The sequence below is a fragment of the Felis catus genome, chromosome X (assembly GCF_018350175.1).
Source record: "Felis catus isolate Fca126 chromosome X, F.catus_Fca126_mat1.0, whole genome shotgun sequence".
NCBI lineage: Eukaryota > Metazoa > Chordata > Mammalia > Carnivora > Felidae > Felis > Felis catus.
This window is the reverse complement of record NC_058386.1, coordinates 72219803-72242298: the sequence shown is the minus strand read 5'-3', so window position 1 is coordinate 72242298 and position 22496 is coordinate 72219803. Positions and strand designations below refer to the sequence as shown.

Here is a 22496-nt window from a genome sequence, read left to right as displayed (position 1 = left end):
TTGACACCTTGAACTTAGGATTCTTCTTAGGGCTCCACAGTTTCCTTAGAGCCAACAATGGCTCTCCATAATAATTTTGCTGTGAAAATGTAGCCACCCACATGAATATATGGGCATATTAGTGCTTGAGTGAAAAAATCAGTGAGTGGCTAATATATAGTCACTGATGAGTGTATGTTTGTATGTATCCATGTGCTTTAGAATTCTGGGTAACTTTACTGAACACTCCCCATGTAAAATGAAGGCAGACTAAAGGGTAATTGTAATTATAGTTTTCTACTACTGGAATATCTGAGGAATCTCACAGAGCTTCTGGTATCATTTTGAGTGTCCAAATCAGTACAGTATCTTGTCATTAAAATAATAAATGTGACCCTTAGTGTGAAATGACTTTACCCCAATCTACCCTGATACTGCCAAAAATATGAGAATGTCTATGCCCTTAATTTCTATATGAGTATATGACTATATTCCTACATGATTATAGATATATGCTCGTATAAATTAAAAAACACAAACTAATATTACAACACTCCAACTTACCTCAAATGAGTTAATAATGTACAGACCCTTAAATTTTTCTAAAAATTAGTCAGAAAATATTAAAAATAATCTTATTTTAAGATATATTGATTTATCATCTAATTCCATTTATCATAAAGCTATGAATCCTCTGCAAGATCATATATTTTCTTTTTTAAAATTTTTTAAATGTTTATTTATTTTTGAGAGAGACAGAGAGCAAGCAGAGAAGAGGCAGAGAGAGGGAGACACAGAATCCAAATCAGGCTGCAAGATCTGAGCTGTCAGCACAAAGCCTGATGCAGAGCTCAAACCCATAAACTGCAAGATCATGACCTGAGCTGAAGTTGGATGCTTACCGTCAGAGCCACCCAGGTGCTCCAAGATCAATTATTTTCAAATAATTGAAAGCAAATTCTAGATTGTACTGAAATTTGCTTACACATAAGAAGACACAATTAGAAAAACATGGGCTGTAAACACAACTGACAGTTTTCAATTTTTTACCTAGAATGAATTTGAAAAATATGTGTCCTGAAATAGGAAAGGTAAATATAATTTTGGAAGCTGATATTACTAATCATGAAATTCTGTTTAACACAATATTTTTATCTTGATGTTATATTGATAATTAATTAGTGTTACAAAAATACTATTAACCACTTTAGAAAAATCAAACATGGTGAGAGAATTCATTTTTAAGTTTGGCTTAAAGCTGTGAATGATCTGTCACTTTGAAATACTATTCCAGGGAGGGAGGAGGGGAGGGGGGGAAAAAGAAATACTATTTCATATACTACCCTACATGGAAAATATTTGTTACATATTATAGTAATAATAGAGCCAATTCTTAATGACTGATAAAAAGAGAAGCTGCCAAGGAAAGGAAAATCCAATACAAGGAATAATCCAAAGTAGCACATTCTTTTGATTGTGAAACATATTATATGATTTTAATATAATTTTCCTTTCTAATTTGCCACTTAAAAACAGTGTTTTGATCACATTAGTCTAAGACCTATAAAATAAATTACTAACCCTTTACCCTGAAGATCTTGACACTCAACAACTGGATCCCACTGATTTTTTCCTGCATTTCATCTACAAGTCTCTAAAGGGTGAACCCTGAATATATTTTATAGTCCAGCAGTCTGCTATAGGGCAATCTCACACCTGGGGTCAAATTTTGGTGTAATGCTCATTATCTCTGTCGAAGTTGCCAAATTGCCAAATCTTTCTCTTCACTAATATTCTTAACTAGTTATTTGAACAGAACCCACCTATTAAGTGTTTTGTGTTATTTGTTGACCACTTAATTCATTCAATGTAGATATATATAATTCACTAACTAACTTCCTTAAGCTACTCCCCGCTTCCTCCAGCTGGGCCTGACTCAGACCTAGCACTGCCGATTTCTCCACCAGAACACTGGTGCAAAACTTGCCAACACTGTATCTCCCAATTCCCACCTCCAAGGGAGGAGGTGTGCACCTTACTGAAACTGCACCCCCCCACCACCAGTATAAGCTTTTTGGGATGGTTCACCCAATCCTGGTTTCTGCAGCAGAGGTGTGTCCCCTGTGGAAGAGAACTTCCATGCACAATTTACAGTCACCATGCCCCCGCCCACACCTATGTTATGGGGCAATCATGTCTGGCCCTGTTTTTGTCAGTAGCTGTGCATCTCCTATGGAAGAGGACCACCACTGCCTTTTTAAAAATGTATACCCTGTCTACAATGTTCAAGACCAAGAGATATAGCTGATTTTCCTACCACAGAGAAACAGACACAGAGAGTTAGGCAAAATGAGGTGACTAAGGAATATGCCCCCCAAAGAACAGGACAAAATCACAGCAAGAGACCTCAGCAAAGTGGAGATAAGTAACGTGCCTGAGAGAGAATTTAAAGTAATGATCATAAAGGTACTCACTGGATGTGTGAAAACAGTGAAGGACATCAGTTAGGCCCTTAACACAGAGATAAAAAAAAGAACCAATTAGAGATGAAGAACTCAATAATTGAAATTAAAAACACACTAGATTGAATAAAGAGTAGGCTAGAAGAATCAGAAGAACAAATAAGTGACCTTGAGAAACAGAATAATAAAAAAATTAATCAAGCTGAGCAGGTGAGAGAAAAAATATGCAAAATGATAATATACTTAGGGAACTCAGTGACATCATCAAACATAATAACATGTGAATTGTGGGGATCCCAGAAGAAAAAGAGAGAAAAAAAGGGACAGAAAATTTAGTTGAAGAAATCATAGCAGAAAACTTCCCAAATTTGGAGGAGGAAACAGAAATTCAGATTTAGGAGAGACAGAGATGTCCCAACAAATTCAACCCAAGGAGGTACACAAGACACATAATAGTGGCAAAAATCAGTGATAAATAAAGAATTCTAAAAGCAGCTAGAGAAAGAAGACAGTTGCATACAAATTAAACCCCATAAGGCTATCACTGGATTTTTCAACAGAAATATTAGAGGCCATAAGGGAATGGCATGATATATTAAAACTGCTAAAAGTAAAAACAAAAACAAAACAAAACAAAACAAAACAAACTGCAACCAGAAATACTCTATCCAGCAAGGCTGTCATTCAGAATATAAGGAGATAGAAAGAGTTTCCCAGACAAACAAAAGTTAAAGGAATTCATGACCACTAAACCATCCCTACAAGAAATGTTAAAGGGCATTCTATGAGTGAAAAAGAAACACCATAAGTAAGAATAAGAAAAGTAGGAAGAACAAAAGCAGTAAAATAAGTATATCTTTAAAAATCAGTCAAGGAACTCACAAAATAAAAGGAAGTAAGTGTGACACCACATAACCTAAAATGTGAGGAGGAGAGGAGTAAAGAATGGGTTCAAACTTAAGCACCTATCAATTTAAAATAGACTACTGTACCCACCCAAAAAAGATAGACTATTATACCCAAAAGACATTATGTACAAACCTAATGGTAACTAAACCAGTGGTAGATATGCAAAGAATAAAGAGAAAGGAATCCAAGTATATCACTAAAGGAAGCCAATTTATAGTGAGAGAAGAGAGCAAGGGAAAAAAGGAACAGTGAAGTTTCACAAAAACAAACACAAAACAAATAGGAATGAATACACACTTATCAATAGTTACTTTGAATATAAATGGACTAAATGCTCTAATCAAAAGACATAGGGTGATGGAATGGATAATAAAACAAGAACCATCTATATGCTGCCTACAGGGGACTCACTTCAGACTTAAAGATACATGTAGATTGAAAGTGAGGGGATGGAGAAACATTTATGATGCAACTGGATGTGAAAAGAAAGCCAGGGTAGCAATACTTATATCAGACAAAATTAACTTAAGAACATAGACTGTAACAAGAGACAAAGAAGAACACTATATAACCATTAACAGGACGATTCAACAAGAAGACATAACATTGTAAATATTTTTGCACCCAACATTAAACACCCAAATACATAAAACAGTTAATAACAAATTTAAAGGAACTAATAGGCAGTAATACAATCATAGTAGGGAACTTTAGCACGCCTCTTACATCAATGGACAGATCCTCAAAATAAAATCAACAAGGAATGCACTTGTCATGACGAGCACTGGGTGATGTAAAGAATTGTTGAATCATGTTATTCTACACCTGAAATGAATATAACACTGTATGTTAACTACACTGGAATTTAAATTTAAAAAATCAAGAAGAAAACAGTGTCTTTGATGACACATCCGGCCAGATGGATTTAATAGATATATTCAGAACATTCCATCCTAAATAGCAGAATATGCATTCCTTTCAAGTGCACATGGATCATTCTCCAGAATCGTTCACATATTAGGTCACAAAACAATGAATGGGACAACCAAGAAGTCAAAGAAAAAATTTAAAAAATATGAAAATAAATTAAAATGAAATTACAAGTATGCAAAATATTTGGAATGCAGCAAAAGCATTTCTAAGAGAAAAGTTTGTAGCAATACAGGACTACCTCAAGAAGCAAGAAAAATCTCAACTAAATGACCTAAACTTATACCTAAAGTAGCTAGAAGAAGAACAGATAAAACACAAATCAGCACAAAGAAGGAAATAGAAGATTAGAGCAGAAGTAAATGATATAGAAACTAACAAAACAAAACAATAGAACAGAACAATGAAACCAGGAGCTGGTTCTTTAAAAAAAATCAACAAAATTGAAAAACCTATTAGCTAGACTGATTAAAAAAAGGAGAGAGAGAGACAGAGAGAGAGAGAAAGAGGGAAATAAAATAAACAAATCAGAAACAAAAGGAGAAATAACAACCAACACATAAATACAATGGGCTGTAAGAGGATATTATAAATATAAATATATATATACCAAAAAATTGGACAACCTAGAAGAAATGGATAAATTCCTAGAAACATATAACCTTCTGAGACAGAATCAAAACTAAGTAGAAAATTTGAACAGGCTAATTATCAGCAATGAAGTTGAATCAGTAATCCAAAAACCCCAACAAACCAAAGACCAGGACTAGTCAGCTTCACAGGTGAATTCTACTAAACATTTAGAGAAGAGTTGATACCTATTCTTCTCCAACTTTTCCAAAATAATAGAAGAGAAAGGAAAACTTCCAAAGTCATTCTATGAGGCCAGCATTACCCTGATACCAAAACAAGATAAACAAACCACAAAAAAGAGAACTACAGGCCAATATCTCTGATGAACATAGCTGCAAAAGTCCTCAACAAAATATTAGCAAACTGAATTCAAAAATACATTAAAAATTATTTACCATGATAAAGTGGAATTAATTCCTGGTATACAAGGTGGTTCGTTATTCACAAATCAATCAATGTAATATATCACATCAATAAGAAAAACAATAAAAACCATATGATCACTTGAATAGATGATAGAAATAGAAAGCATTTGACAATCTGCAACATGTTTCATGATAAAATCCCTCAACAAGGTAGGTCTAGAGGAAAATATATTTACGTAACAAAGGCTTTATGTGAAAAACTCACAACTAACATTATATTCAGTGGCAAAAAACTAGGAACTTTCCCTCTAAACTCAGGAATAAGACAAGGATGTCTACTCACTGCTTTTATTTCATATAGTACTGGAAGTCCTAGCCACAGTACTCAGAAAAGAAAAATAATAGGCATCCAAATTGGTAAGGAAGAAGTAAAACTATCATTATTTGCAGATGACATGATACTATATATAGAAAACCTAAAAGACTCCACCAAAAGACTATTAAACTGATAAATGAATTCAGGAAAATCACAGGATACAAAATCAATGTACAAAAATCCATTGCATTTCTAGACACTAATAATGAAGCAGCAGAAAGAGAAATGAAGAAAACATTTACAACCGAATTTACATTATAATCCCATTTACAATTGCATTAAAAATAGTAAAGTATCTCAGAATAAATTTAAACAAAGAGGTGAAGGACCCATAGTCTGAAAACTATAACATTTTGATAAAAGAAATTGAAGTCAATGCAAACAAATGGAAAGACATTCCATGCTCATGGATTGTACAAATATTGCTAAAATGTCTATACTACCCAAGAAAATCTACACATTTAATGCAATCCTTATAAAAATACCAGCAGCATTTTTCACAGACCCCAACAAATAATCCTAAAATTTCTAGGGAACCACAAAAGACTCTGAATAGCCAAAGCAAACTTGAAAAAGAAGAACAAAGCTGGTGGTATCACAATTCCAGACTTCAAGTTATATTACAAAGGTGTAGTAGTAAAACTTACACAAAGGTGTGTACGTATGTTACTTGCACAAAAATAGACACAAGGGCACCTGGGTAGTTCAGCTGGTTAAGCATCCAAATTCGGCTCAGGTCATGATCTTATGGTTTGTGGTTTGAGCCCCTCATTGGGCTCTGCGCTGACAGCTCAGAGCCTGGAGCTTGCTTCAGATTCTGTGTCTCCCTCTCTCCCTTTTTCCCGCCCCTGTTCAAGCTCTGTCTCTCTCTCTCTAAAAAAATAAACAGTAAAAAATTTTAAAAAATAGACACATAAGTCTATACAACAGAATAAAGAGCCCAGAAATAAACCCACAGTTATATGTTCAACTGATATTCAACAAAGGAGCAAGAATATGCAATGTCAAAAATTCTCTTCAATAAATGGTATTGGGAAAACTGGTCAGCTACATGCAAAATAATGACACTGGACCACTTTCTTACACCAAACACAAAAATAAACTCAAAATGGATTAAAGGTCTAAATGTGAGACTTGAAACCATAAAAATCCTAGAAAAGAGCACAGGCAATAATTTCTCTCACATCAACCCTAGCAACATCTTTGTAAATATGTCTTCTAGGCCTGGGAAAGACAATAAAAATAAACTATTTGGACTACAAGAGAATGAAAACCTTCTGCATAGCAAATGAAATAATCAATAAAACTAAGGGAAGATCTGAATGGGAGAAAATATTTACAAATCACATATCTGATAAAGGGTTAGCATGCAAAATACATAAAGAACTTGTATAACTCAACACCAAAATATAATAATAATCCATTTAAGAATGGGCAGAAGACATGAACAGACATATCTCCAAGAAGACATACGGATGGCCAACAGATACATGAAGAGATATTCAACATTACTCATCATCATAGAAATGCAAATCCAAGCCACAATGAGTATCACCTCACACCTGTCAGAATTACTAAAATCAACAACACAAGAAAAAACTGGTGTTGGCAAGGATGCCGAAGAAGGTAAAACCTCTTCCACTGTTGGGAATGCAAACTGGTTCAGCCACTGTGGAAAGCAGTATGGGAGTAACTCGAATAGTTAAAAATAGAACTACCCTATGATCCAGTAATTGCACTACTGGGTATTTACCCAAAAAATACAAAAAAACTAATTCAAAGGGATACATGCACCTTTATGTTTATTGCAGAATTATTTATAATAGTCAAATTATGGAATTAACCTAAGTAGAATCCATTGGTAAATGAATGGATAAACAATACACACACACACACACACACACACACACACACGTATACATTCAGCCATAAAAAAGAAAATCTTGCCATTTGCAACAATATGGGTGGATCTAGAGAGTATAATGCTTAACAAATTAGCCAATCAGAGAAAGACAAACACCATATGATTTTACTGATACGTGGAATTTAAAAAAGAAAATAAGTGAGCAAAGGAAAAAAAGGAAACAAACCAAAAAAATAGATTATTTACTATGGAGAACAAACAGATGGTTACTAGAGGGCAGGTGGGTGGGGGCTGTGTGAAATAGGTGAAGGGGATTAAGAGTAGACTTATTTTTATGAGTAGTCAGTACTATATGGAATTTTTGAATCACTATTTTGTAAAACTGAAATGAATACAACACTGTATGGTAACTACATTGAAATTAAAAAAAAAAAGATACATATGGCCTAGACAACTTGAGTTAGCCTCAGAATCAAATTGGCCAAGGAGAATTCACAGAGTAGCAAATAACAGAAAATGTCAAATTAAGAGTTGTCATCCAGTGGGGTGCCTGGGTGGCTCAGTTGGTTAAGCATCTGACTCTTCATTTTGGCTTAGGTCATCATCTCATGGTTTGTGGTTTGGAGCCCCATGTTGGGCTCTGCAGCTGGTAGAATGTAGCCTGTTTGGGATTCTCTCTCTTCCTCTCTCTCTCTTCTTTTCCCCTGCTCACGCTGTCTCTGTCTCTCTTGAAATAAGTAAACTTAAAAAAAAAGACTTTGCCTTAAAAAAAAAGAGTTGACATTAGTGTGCTACCCTATAATTCAGTTAATAGTACCAGAAGGAAAATTCTATAAAAGCTTGCACTCTAATTATTTATACAAATAGATTCTCAGAGTATCTACTCCCCTACATTTCTGGCAGGTGCTCTCCTTTTTTGCTTTCTAGGAAAAATGCAAATATAATTTGAATACTTAAGGTACATTCCTTTCTTTGTGGCATTTTGTTTAAATTAGGGAGGAAGGAGAGAAATATATGCTTAAACAATGCCACAAGTAAAATACAAATTAGCAGCATTATCAGAAATAAATATTGCTTGTGAGGTTCTAGCCAATGAATTAATTTCTGTTCACATTTATGCAGCCTAAAAGTAGAAAAAGCACAGGAGTTCAATGGTACTAATTTCCCCAAAATAGTGAAATTCTACAGTCAGTTAAATCCCTAATGTTAAATTAATTATTAAAGACAATTGTCTACTGCAATGATTCATTGTAAACAGGTCAAGTCTATAGAAGGTTAAACAACTGTTTTTTTGAGGTATGGGTGATCTATTTTAGGAAACATGTTTCTGTTACTTTACAAAATGAGGAGGGAGAGAGTTTAAATGTACCACTAGAATACATTACATCATACTGATCAGCTACAATTGAGATATTGATTTGCCCATCAGCAGTTAATTTATTTCAACTGCAGATATTAGGGACCTGGCCAAGACTCTGGAAAGAAGAACAATTTCCTGGACTCGAGATATTAAAATCTTGGTGGTACAATAGATAGTGATGTTTGGAATTAGTAAAAGCAATTCATAAAAGAATATAATATAGAGTAAGTTCATGTGAATACCAGGAAAATCTGAGGAATTGGGCCTTGAAAAGCTTATTAGCATCTCAGTAGGTAAAGGTGGAGTGTGAAGTTTTTCTAAATTTAGCCAATGGCATAAACAAAATAACAATGTATAAGTCATTCAGGAAGAAATGTGTGGTGCACATTCAGAAAATAATTTTAATCTAACCTGGTGCAAAAACACAAGATAAGACTGAAGATAGAATTTGAAGACTGGTGGCACAAGCAGTGGTTTGTTGGAGTTGGCCTTACACCAGCTTCTGAAAATGACTATTAGCATCTCTTATCAGGTCTGCATTCAGTGGCATTACCTTGTTAGCTTGGAATTGGCCACAGCAAGAGAATTCACACCATAGAATTTGTTAAATGCTGCAAATCAGGGCTATTGATTGATTGATTAATAAACACTTCTCAGGACACTACTGTGTTTAAAAATTTGAATGCTACAGACAGGAAAATATTTATGTTAGAAGACAAGTGTGAACTATGGAAGAATTTTAGCAGAGTAATGATATGATTTGAGAGTCATTTATCTAGAGCTCTACATTAAAGCCACTGAATGTAAATGGACTAAAAGCTCCAACCAAAAGACATAGGGTATCAGAATGGAAAAAGAAAAAAAGACCCATCTGTTGGCTGTCTACAAGAGACTCATTTTAGACCTGAGGACACCTTCAGAGTGCAAGTGAGGGGATGGAGAACTATGTATCATGCTACTGGAAGTCAAAGGAAAGATGGAGTAGCCATACTTATATCAGACAAACTAGACTTTAAATTAAATGTTGTAACAAGAGATGAAGAAGGGCATTATATAATCATTACAGGGTCTATCCATCAGGAAGAGCTAACAATTATAAATGTCTATGCACCAAAAAATGGGAGCCCCCAAATATATACAACAATTAATCACAAAAATAAGCAACCTTATTGATAAGAATGTGGTAATCACAGGGGACTTTAATACCCCACTTACAACAATGGATAGATCATCTAGACACAGACTCAAAAAAGAAACAAGGGCCCTGAATGATACACTGGATCAGATGGACTTGACAGATATATTTAGAACTCTGCATCCCAAAGCAACAGAATATATTTTCTTCTCAAGTGCACAAGGAACATTCTCCAAGATAGATCACATACTGGGTCACAAAACAGCCCTTCGTAATTATAAAAGAATTGTGATCATACCATGCATACTTTCAGACCACAATGCTATGAAGCTTGAAATCAACCACAGGAAAAAGTCTGGAAAACCTCCAAAAGCATGGAGGTTAAAGAACACCCTACTACAGAATGAACGGGTCAACCAGGCAATTAGAGAAGAAATTTAAAAATATATGGAAACAAATGAAGATGAAAATACAACAATCCAAATGCTTTAGGACGCAGTGAAGGCAGTCCTGAGAGGAAAATACATTGCAATCCAGGCCTATCTCAAGAAACAAGAAAAACCCCAAATACAAACACCTAATAACATCCCAAATAGAGCACACCTAAATAAATAGAAGCAGAACAGCAAAGACACCCCAAAACCAGCAGAAGAAGAGAAATAATAAACATCAGAGCAGAAATAAACAATATAGAATCTTAAAAAACTGTAGAGCAGATCAATGAAACCGAGAGTTGTTTTTTTGAAAAAATAAACAAAATTGATAAACCTCTAGCCAGCCTTCTCAAAAAGAAAAGGGAAATGACCCAAATAGATAAAATCATGAATGAAAATGGAATTACTACCACCAATCCCTCAGAGATACAATTATCAGGGAATACTATGAAAAATTATATGCCAACAAACTGGACAACCTGGAAGAAATGGCCAAATTCCTAAGCACCCACACACTTCCAAAACTCAAACATGAAGAAATAGAAAACTTGAACAGACCCATAACCAGCAAAGAAATCGAATCAGTTATCAAACATCTCCCAACAAAAAAGAGTCCAGGACCAGATGGCTTCTCAGGGGAATTCTACCAGACATTTAAAGCAGAGATAATACACATCCTTCTCAAGCTGTCCCAAAATATAGAAAGGGAAGGGAAATTTCCAGGCTCATTCTATGAATCTAGCATTACTTTAATTCCTAAGCTAGACAGAGACCCAGCCAAAAAAGAGAACTACAGGCCAATATCCCTGATGAATATGGATGCAAAAATTCTCAATAAGACACTAGCGAATAGAATTCAACAGCATATAAAAAGAATTATTCACCATGATCAAGTGGGATTCATTCCTGGACTGCAGGGATGGTTCAACATTCACAAATCAATCAACGTGATACATCACATTAATAAAAGAAAAGAACCATATGACCCTGTCAATTGATGCAGAAAAGCATTTGACAAAATTCAGCATCCTTTCTTAATAAAAACCCTCGAGAAAGTCGGGATGGAAGGAACATACTTAAACATCATCAAAGCCATTTATGCAAAGCCCACAGCTAATATGATCCTCAATGGGGGAAAACTGAGAGCTTTCTCCCTGAGATCAGGAACACGACAGGGATGTCCACTCTCACGGCTGTTGTTTAACAGAGTGTTGGAAGTGCTAGTATCAGCAATGAGACAACAAAAGGAAATAAAAGGCATCAAAACTAGTAATGATGAAATCAAGCTTTCACTTTTTGCAGATGACATGATATTATATACGGAAAACCCAACAGGCTCCACCAAAAGTCTGCTAGAACTGATACATGAATTCAGCAAAGTCACAGGATACAAAATGAATGTACAGAAATCAGTTGCATTCTTATACACTAATAATGAAGCAACACAAAGACAAATAAAGAAACTGATCTCGTTCACAATTGCACCAAGAATCATAAAATACCTAAAAATAAACCTGACCAAAGATGTAAAAGATCTGCGTGCTGAAAACTATAGAAAACTTATGAATGAAATTGAAGAAGATACAAAGAAATAGAAAAACACTCTGTGCTCATGGATTGGAAGAATAAATATTGTTAAAATGTTAATACTGCCCAAGGAAATGAATACATTCAAATGCAATCCCAGTCAAAGTTGCACCAGCAGTCTTCTCAAAGCTAGAACAAGCAATCCTAAAGTTTGTGTTGAACCACAAAAGACCCCAACTAGCTAAAGTAATATTGAAGAAGAATACCACAGCAGGAGGCATCAAAATCCAAGACTTTAGCTTCTACTACACAGCTGTAATCATCAAGACAGCATGGTATTGGCACAAAAGCAGACACATAGATCGATGGAATAGAATAGAAACCCCAGAACTAGACCCACAAAAGTATGGCCAACTAGTTTTTGACAAAGAAGGAAAAAATATCCAATGGAAAAAAGACAGTCTCTTCACAAATGGTACTGGGAGAACTGGACAGCAACATACAGAAGGATGAAACTAGACCCCTTTCTTACACCATTCACAAAAATAAACTCAAAATGGATAAAGGACCTGAATGTGAGACAGGAAACTATCAAAGCCCTAGAGAAGAAAGCAGGAAAAAAATCCTCTCTGACCTGAGCCGCAGCAATTTCTTACTCAGCACATCTCCAAACGCAAGGGAATTAAAAGCAAAAATGAACTATTGGGACCTCATCAAGATAGAAAGCTTCTGCATTGCAAAGGAAACAATCAACAAAACTAAAAGGCATGGGAATGGGAAAAGATATTTGCAAATGACATATCAGACAAAGGGCTAGTTTCCAAAACCTATAAAGAACTCACCAAACTCCACACCCGAAAACAAGTAATCCAGTGAAGAGATGGGCAGAAGAATGAACGGAAATTTTTCTAAAGAAGACATCCAGATGGCCAACAGGCACATGAAAAGAAGCTCAACGTCACTCCTCATCAGAGAAATACAAATCAAACCACACTGAGATACCACCTCATGCCAGTCAGAGTGGCTAAAATGAACTATTCAGGAGACTATAGATGCTGGAGAGGATGTGGAGAAATGGGAACCCTCTTGCACTGTTGGTGGGTATGCAAACTGGTGCAGCCGCTCTGGAAAAGCAGTGTGGAGGTTCCTCAGAAAATTAAAAATAGACCTACTCTATGACCCAGCAATAGCACTGCTAGGAATTTACCCAAGGGATACAGGAGTACTGATGCATAGGGGCACTTGTACCCCAATGTTTATAGCAGCACGCTCAACAATAGCCAAATTGTGGAAAAAGCCGAAATGTCCATTAAGTGATGAATGGATAAAGAAATTGTGGTTTATATACACAATGGAATACGACGTGCAATGAGAAAGAATGAAATCTGGCCATTTGTAGCAATGTGGATGGAACTGGAGAGTGTTAAGTGAAATAAGTCATACAGAGAAAGACAGATACCATATGTTTTCACTCTCATGTGAATGTTAAGAAACTTAACATAAGACCATGGGGGAGGGGAAGGGCGAAAAAAGTTACAGATAGGGAAGGGTGCAAACCATAAGAGACTCTTAAAAACTGAGAATAAACTGAGGGTTGATGGGGGCTTGGAGGGAAGGGAAGGTGTGTGATAGGTATTGAGGACAGCACCTGTTGGGATGAGTACTGAGTGCTGTATGGAAACCAATTTGACAATAAATTTCATATTAAAAAAAAGAAAAAGAAAAAAGTGGATACTATGGAGATATACATGTATCTCAGTGGATCAAAAGCTAGATTACCATCATATCTATCTGCATTTCCAGATAAATACTTTGCTGGAGTAACTTGTTAGGCTTTCATTTGAAATGCCCAGATTAGCATATATTTTAAAAACCTCTTTTCATAATTGAGAGGAATATTTCTTCTCCATGGCAGCAACTCAGTTTTTCAAACATAACTATCAAATGGTGAGTTACTTAAACATGGATAACAAAGTGAATATGTAATAAAAAGAGAGTCTGATGTCTCTGATCAGGCATAATAAAAGGGCTTAAAGTAAAATCTCCAACCACAGGCACAGAAAAACTTTAGGCTGACATGTAATTTAGAACATCAAATAAACAAGTCTCCGGTAAACATAATTTTTTTACTACTATAGTAATTTATGCAAAGACAGTATAAATCTATTTTGTTCAGGAAATATGGATGCAGTATACAGTACTGGGATGTTAATTCAGTTACTATCTAATATTTATATGTCAACCACATAAGCAAAAATTATTTTACCTTTATTATCCCTTTTGATGGTGGGTACATTATCCTGATCAACAATAAGTTCTTCTCTATTGTTGGGCATCATGACTATAAAGAAAAGATATAACTGAGTAATATTTTTGCAAAGTACCCAAAAGAAAGGCATAAAAGTATTACATAAATAGCTATTTTACTCTGATAAGTAGTAACATGAATTGTATACACCTCTACTTTTGAAACAGTGGAGAAATTTGGTCTGATGATTATATAATTTAAAAATTGATAAGCTGCTTTAATCATGTGAATTTTTAAAGTGGAATTAATATATGGCACATATATAATTGCCCACATATTTTCTTTAAATCATTTTAAATATTTCCTCTTTTAAAATACATATGTAAATTAGCTATTTACCTGAATAATTAATAATATATTTTCCAAAGTATTTCTGGAAAGAATTTATCACTTAATTTCTTGAGTTTAAAATAATTATGCATTTAACTCACCTTATAAAGTTTTTGCAAATATATACAGCAAAATTAAGAGGTGAAGTCTAACTTTCTGGTAATTATTATAAATGCTCCTTCACAAAATATTTCTATTGAAAGAGAAATACATGCCAATTTTCATACTTGATCATTTAATTCATTTTTGTTATATTTTATTAAAATATCATAATGTTCTATAAATAAAATATGGTCACTATAAATGAAACATTTAAATATTTGTATTCATTTAGAGACAATCTCACTATCATGTCTGTACAACTGGGAATGTGCTTAGATAGCCTAATTACTGCCAGTGCAATAAGAAATGTTTTACGTGGTTAATATATTTTTAAGAATACTACATTGATTTGAAAATATTTGATTTTACTTCTAAGTGTAAGATATCATTCTCTTACAATGTATCTATCACAAAATATATTTCCCTATTTGCTTTGCTTTTAGACAGCACTCAATAATCTCTCTTTTTTTCTCTCCCACCTCTCATCAATACAAAGATTATCCTGACAGAATAATGTGTGTTTTGGTTTATTGATTCATCAATGGTCTTATGGCTATATCTGCTTGCCTTGTTCAGTCTCCCTTGAATCAGTTGCACAATGTTGTAATAATCAGGTCGTCTGTGTCCAAAAGCTGTGACAAAGTAAAGCTAGAAGATCTGTCACCTCTTCCAGGAATTAAATTTACTTCCTTAGGGTCACTAGCTGCAAGTTCTAGCTCAGTGATTCGTAACTCTGGCTGCATATTAGAATCTGATGAAGAGATACTGAAAATAAAAACAAAACGCTGCTGCCATGCTTTATTCCAGACTACGTAAATCAGACTCTGAGCATGTAGTCTGATCATCCAGATTTGTAAATGCTCCACAGAATTTGCAATTATAATGGGGAGCCTGATTTGAGATTCATTGGACATACTATGAGCCATAAACAATGTGTAATATTGACAGGCTAAGTGAGACTTGCATGAATTTCCACAAGGGAGAAATCATATTCATCCTTCCCTAACACAAATTTGGAACCTAACACCTCCACTAATCCCTCAAATTACTCTTCTCCCCCTCACCCCCCACCAAAACATTATTTTGAAGAGGCTTAAAGCAATCACTATTACCATGTGTAAAAATGTAGAGTTTACATAATGAACATCCATATAGAGTAAGGCTAAAAGAAAAGCAGAAATAATTTTTCCTAAATGAAATGGATATTTAGGAAATTGGATTGTGTAGGTACATAATATTAACAAATATTTTACCTAACTCAATTGGTTCATAATTATTATATACTAAAGGAGAATTTGTTACAATATGGTAACATCTGTATACCTGAGTAAAATCAGACAGCAAGGGATGATAAACAATCAAGGTAAAGCCACACAGAGAAAAATAGTGTTTGTCCCTCACATTCCCTTAGCACTTTAAGTTTCTGAAGTGTTTTTCCACATATTATTTCATTTTATCTCACAAAAATCCAGTGCCTTAGGCAAGGAAGTAATTATTTCTATATATTGGGTAAAGAAATTCATAATGGTTAAGTTACATACCCAAGTTACATTCTCATAGCTAGTCACCACTGGAACTATGGCTATATTCAAGTCTCCCATATGCAACATCACTGACAATAACACTATAGTATTTCTGGAATAGTATCTCTGGTGTAAGACTTGTGAGATGATAAAAAAATAAAGGGAAAGGCATGTTAAATACTTGTGATCTAAATTATTGAGATTGTAGCAAATTATATATTGATTCACTTTTTAATCATTCTAAATGATCAACTGTTTAAAATATATTTTATCTTTCATTATTCAAAGGATGCTGTGAATGTAGCAAGTATATTGTATCACATAAACTGTTATATACCAACATACTGAACTAGCATATATTCTACAAAAATCCCATCATATTGTTCCCCTGGAATCCAGTGACACAGTAAATAAAGGCCCTTTCTGAGAAGAAACTTATAACACCTTAAGTTTCATTTTGTTGTTCATATTGCTTTAGCAATAAAAAAAAGGCCACTTCAAAAAGCCATTTTTTAGGGAGGCATCAGCTCCCCAGCTTCTTTCTCCAATTTCTATTGACTAATGACGAATTTCCCGAAAGAATTTCTTTAAATTCCTTGTTTTGGGCGAGATACTTACCCGTCCTCTCTGAATGGTGATCCATCTGAGAAGGAGAACTGGACACACTGCTGCTGGGGTGGGAGGAAATTTGACTCCCAGGACAATGATTATCTTCCAGAGAGGGAACAGGAGAAGGACTCTCTGGGATCCGTTCCTGACACAAAAGGAGACACAAAAGGAAATATCATCTGTGCACCAAGTTTTTCATGTTGGTTGAGTCCATGATATTTGAAATGTTGACCTCTCCCTTATCCCAAAAGCAGGCATGTTCATGATACCTGGTATTTAACATGTAATTTTAGACAAATACATATTTTTCTTGCAAAATTAATGAGATATTATGAGAATTTAATAAGAGAGGGTGAAAGCAATAAGCATGATGCTGATATATGTTAGAGGTTTAAGAAAAGTTAATTTCCATTTTCTTTCTTAAGAAATACATTAAAATTTTACCTTGATATTTCCCTATGAACCTATTCACTGTATCATTTATGTAATAGCCAAGATTGGCATTTTAATGATGATTTTATTAATATAATGGTATGTCAGAATAAAATATGTAATAATGAAAAAAGAAATGCATTCTATATTATGAACATAGGTGTGCAGTGAAGAATATTATTATTGTAAACGTTTATATTTATATAAAGTATATACCAGGCATGGAGGGTGATCCCCCTCTCTAAGATATCCCTAAGGTAAACACTTGAAAACCTAGGAATAAAAATCACAAATAGTGGCATCTGGTACACGTTGAGTCTTTCCGCACAAATAAAAATTACAGAAACAGTATACACCTCCTCTATCAGACCTTAGAAATTTATTTTGAATTCTCCCAGCAAAATGGTTTGGTAATCACAGTACACAATGATGGTTTTGCAAACTAAAACTAAGACCTATGAATATCAATTGCTTAGTATTGTTTAGACATTTATAGTTTTGAATAATGAATTTGAATAAAAATAAAATATTTATTTTACATAGCTCTTCAGTAACTGTTAATAGTCCTCAAGACTTTTATGATTATGAATATTGCTATAAATCTCTGAAGTTATTCATTATGTTTATACATCACAACTTGATGAATAAATCTGACAATCATTCATTTAATTTAATCACTAAAATAACCAAATTGCTGTTTTATGCATTTATGCAATAAATGTGAATGGGTAATAGACATGTTGGGACAGAGAATGTCCGTTCTATAAAATATTTAATTCATCCTTAATAAATTTCTTAATTGTTCTAATTATCTAAAATTACAACATCAGTATTCAAATCATAATAATGTTAAAAATTAATTTGTCAAATATGTGCTTATACATTTTCACATTGATTTTGCCTGAGAGGTTTAAATTTATAAATTCTCTAGATAAAACTGCTGTTTGTTTAAATACAAAAGTAAATAGCATGAAAGTTAAAGCTTATTATTTCGTTAGTAGAACTTAACATTTTGCAGTGTCTTTCATTGTGGCAGGCAGAATAATGGCCCCCTAAATATCCCCTCCACAACCTAATGACCAAGACCTGTAAATATATTACCTCACATGGTAAATGGATTTTTCATACGTGACTGAGAATCTTGAAATAAATCACACTTGGAGGCATAAAAGGAAGGTCAAAGGCAGATATTATGGGAGAATAATCAGAGAGATGCAACATTTCTGGCTTTGAAGATGGATGAAAGGAACCATGAACCCAGAAATGTGGGTGCATTCTAGAAGTTGGAAAAGTCAAGGAAACAGATTCTTCCCTGGAAGCTACAGAAAGAAATGCAGCCCTGCCAACACCTTGATTTTAGCTTAGTGATATCCATGTTAGATATCTGACCTATAGAACTACAGGAAAATTAATTTGCATAGTTTCAAGCCACAAAATTTTCATATTTTGTTACAGCAGCAATGAAACACTAATATGGTCATCAATGTAGTAGGTTCACTTTTTACATGGTGTTTTATATTATTGTCTAGCAAATAATTAACATTTGATAATTTTAGTAAAATGAATAGTAGACTTTGAGTATATTAGCTGCAGTACTATATCTTAATTAAATACTGATAATTATAATTGTTATCAGACCTCAAAAACAATGTTTTAAGACAGAATTATACATTTCATTTATAATTACTATACAGATAAATACCTAGTTGTAACACTATATATACAGGACAAAATAGAAAGAAACATATAAACAAAGCAGGATAAAATAATCAACTTTTTCCCCCAAATAATTATACTTGTATTCTGCAGTAATGGTATGAGGATAAGCAGCAAGATATATATATATATATATATATATATATATATATATATAGCCCTTGTACCACATTGTTTTATTTTCTGAAAGGACTAGCAGTTCATTCGTTGTGAAATTCAAACTAAACTGTCATGATTAAAAGCATATTCTTTGAATACTATATGTACACAGACACACACCAATGCAAGGGTTTTTTTTTAATGTTTATTCATTTTTTGAGAGAGAGAGAGAGAGAGAGAGAGAGACAGAGCAAAAGTGGGAGAGGGGCAAAGAGAGAGGGAAACACAGAACCTGAAGCAGGCTCCAGGCTCTGAGCTGTTAGCACAGAGTCTGACACAGAGCTTAAACTCATGAACAATGAGATCATGACCTGAAGTCGGACACTTAACTGATTGAGCCACCCAGATGCCCCACCAATGCAAGGGTTTTTACATATAAGGTCAAAATTATTTCTCTGCCTTTTACTGTTGCATAGCCCCAATGATTCTTTCTCAAAATATGTGTATAAAATGTAGAACATTCAGTATTTGTCTTTGATTGTAACATTGGAAATTTGCTAAAATATATATGTAATTCAATGAACTACATTTAAGTTTCATGGGCATCTGAATGAATGGATAGGAACAAATTACAGCATTTATATGGGGCAAAAATGGAACTGAACAAACAAAATCACTCTATGGTGGCAAACAGGAATCATACACACAGTAATATATGCTGCTATAATAAAAATAGAAAAAAATTAAGTGATTCATAAAATCGATGGTTTGGAGAAGCAAGAGAATCCAACTCACAGTGGTACTTGCTCTTGTCCACTCTGCCTAATAGAAAATGAAAGCTTACTTTGATTAAAAAAAAAATTGAAAGGGTATCTACATGAATATAAAATGCTATGAAAATGAGAAAAAATACAATCCTATAAAGGTGGACCCCCCAAATGTTTATTTTTTTAATTAATTTATTATTGAGACAGAGAGAGAGAGAGAGAGCAGAAGCATAGGTGGGGCAGGGTCAGAGAGAGTGGGGGAGAGAGAGACAGAATCCCAAGCAGCTCTGCACTGTCAGCATGGAGCCTGATGCGGGGCTGGAGCTCACAAACTATGAGATTGAGAGTCCTGACGTTTAACCTACTGAGCCACCCAGATGCCTCCCCCACAAATGTTTAAAATTAGCAAATGATCAAATAATATGAACTCAAGTAACTTTCTATTCAACTCCTTCTTTGACATTTTCTTTTTTTTTTTTTTAATTTTTTTTTCAACGTTTATTTATTTTTGGGACAGAGAGAGACAGAGCATGAACGGGGGAGGGGCAGAGAGAGAGGGAGACACAGAATCGGAAACAGGCTCCAGACTCTGAGCCATCGGCCCAGAGCCTGACGCGGGGCTCGAACTCACAGACCGCGAGATCGTGACCTGGCTGAAGTCGGACGCTTAACCGACTGTGCCACCCAGGTGCCCCTTTCTTTGACATTTGCAACATCATATTAGGTAAAACAATAAACTAACTTTGAAAACTTGATTTAGAGTGACTAACATTTTGCATGAAGTTTTATTTCTGCTTTAAGATTTTATAGTCTGCACTTTCCAAATTCAGTCAACGTTCAGGTCATTGTTATTGTTTCCCTAAGGTATCGCAGAGATCAGACTTTTTTTCACCATATACACTGTATTAGATAAGTTTAGTGCCTTATATTGATTAAGAGTTAGGTGGGGTTAAAATGTGTGTGTGTGTGTGTGTGTGTGTGTGTGTGTAGCTGGGAATGTTTAATTTCTCTTAAAATAATAGTTCTATGAACAATTTCTTTTCTGGAAGTAAACAGATCCATTTTTCATTCCTGTAATCAGTATGCATCTATTTAGCTACTTAACTGCAATGTGCTTTGGCTCATTAGGTGGCTACTGTTGTGTCTCAGCCTAGTTAAAAGTTCACAGCAAGTTAATCTGTTTTATTACAAATGAGAACGCAAGTGATAATGTCCTCATCATTTGCCAAATACAGGGTTAACAGTGATTGCAACAAATAAATAAGGACATTTAAAAGGAAAATTGCATCTCCAAAGTCCCAGTCATTTTTAATCATTGATGACTTAATTTTATTTGCATTTATGACTTTTACAAGCCTGTTACTCTTCATGTATTTCATTTGGACCCTTCACGTATTTCATTTGTTTTCATTTGGAAAACAGCTGTAGCTCTTCTGAAACACTACAAGTCTTCTCCAGATTCAAAGTAGCAGAGGAGAGACATTTCCAAAGTTGATACATACTTACCCAATCAATTCCCCAAATCAAAGGCTATTAGTAAAATCATCTGCAATAATAATTCAGATTCTAGCATATATGTGCATAGTTCAAGGATTATTCCTAAAAATTAAAAAAATATATAGAAAATGCTATTTACTAGTACATATTATACCCTCTTACATCATACTCTTCCCGTTTTGGGGTGGTTTATATCACAAATGGTCAAAGGAGATGTTCATCATATTGAATCATTTGAAAGTATAAAAAGCAAGGTCAATATTCAGTTTTATACAAGGTGTAACACTAAGTTTGGTTTAGGATGTAGTTTATTGGCACTAAATTATCAACTCTGTTCATTTTCATGTAGATCCTTTATTTCACCTCAATATTCCTTTACATCCTTGGAAATATGGTAGTATACACAGAATGTATGAAGTATTAATACATTAATGTTAAATATGTGTTTATATGTATGTGTACATGTGTGTAGTTGTCTTTTAATAACAACTGTATTGGGGGTGCCTGACTGGCTCAGTCAGGAGAGCATGCGACTTTTGATCTCAGGGTCATGAGTTCGAGCCCCACGTTGGGCATGGAGCCTACATATCAATCAGTGTTAAATTGTTGCTTGTTAAGTTTGTTTGCTTGTTGTGCAAATTAAATGGGTACTTGTTTATATCACATTTAGTTTGTGAGTACTGGAAGATAGAGATTAATTATATTTTCTTTATCTCTTTCCCATATTGTTCATTACAGCATGCATTTATCAAGGATATGACATTTGTTGAATATAAAAAGAAATAAAGGGACAAATCGATGGGTTGCTCTTACTAACTATACTCTTTTGATCCTATATACACTTATATTATCTCTTTGCCAAAATAAAATACATATTGGCTTTTTAAGCAAAGTTCACATGATACTGGGAGAGAGGGCAAAGAGATCCTATGCCAAACTAATAGAAGACATCAGGACAGATTATAAAATACTGTTTGTGTTTCAATAGCCAATGGTCATGAGATTTTGAAAAAAATAGTATTCTAATGATGATAATGATAATACTATAAATTATAATAAATATTTGTTTAATGTTTCACAGTTTTGAATTTTTTTAAAGTTTATTTGTTTTTGAGAGACAGAGCACGAGCAGGAGAGGG

At 34.2% G+C, this 22496-nt stretch overlaps 1 protein-coding gene across 1 annotated transcript in view; it reads right to left on the bottom strand.

The window, feature by feature from the left end:
* Positions 1–22496, bottom strand: part of DACH2 (dachshund family transcription factor 2) — a 742450-nt gene that overhangs the window by 46539 nt on the left and 673415 nt on the right. The window contains exons 7-8 of the mRNA XM_019824052.3: positions 16856–16991; positions 14241–14315 (exon numbers count right to left, since the gene is read on the bottom strand). Of these exons, the coding sequence (XP_019679611.1) occupies positions 14241–14315; positions 16856–16991 (211 nt within the window). The remainder of the gene's footprint in view (positions 1–14240; positions 14316–16855; positions 16992–22496) is intronic.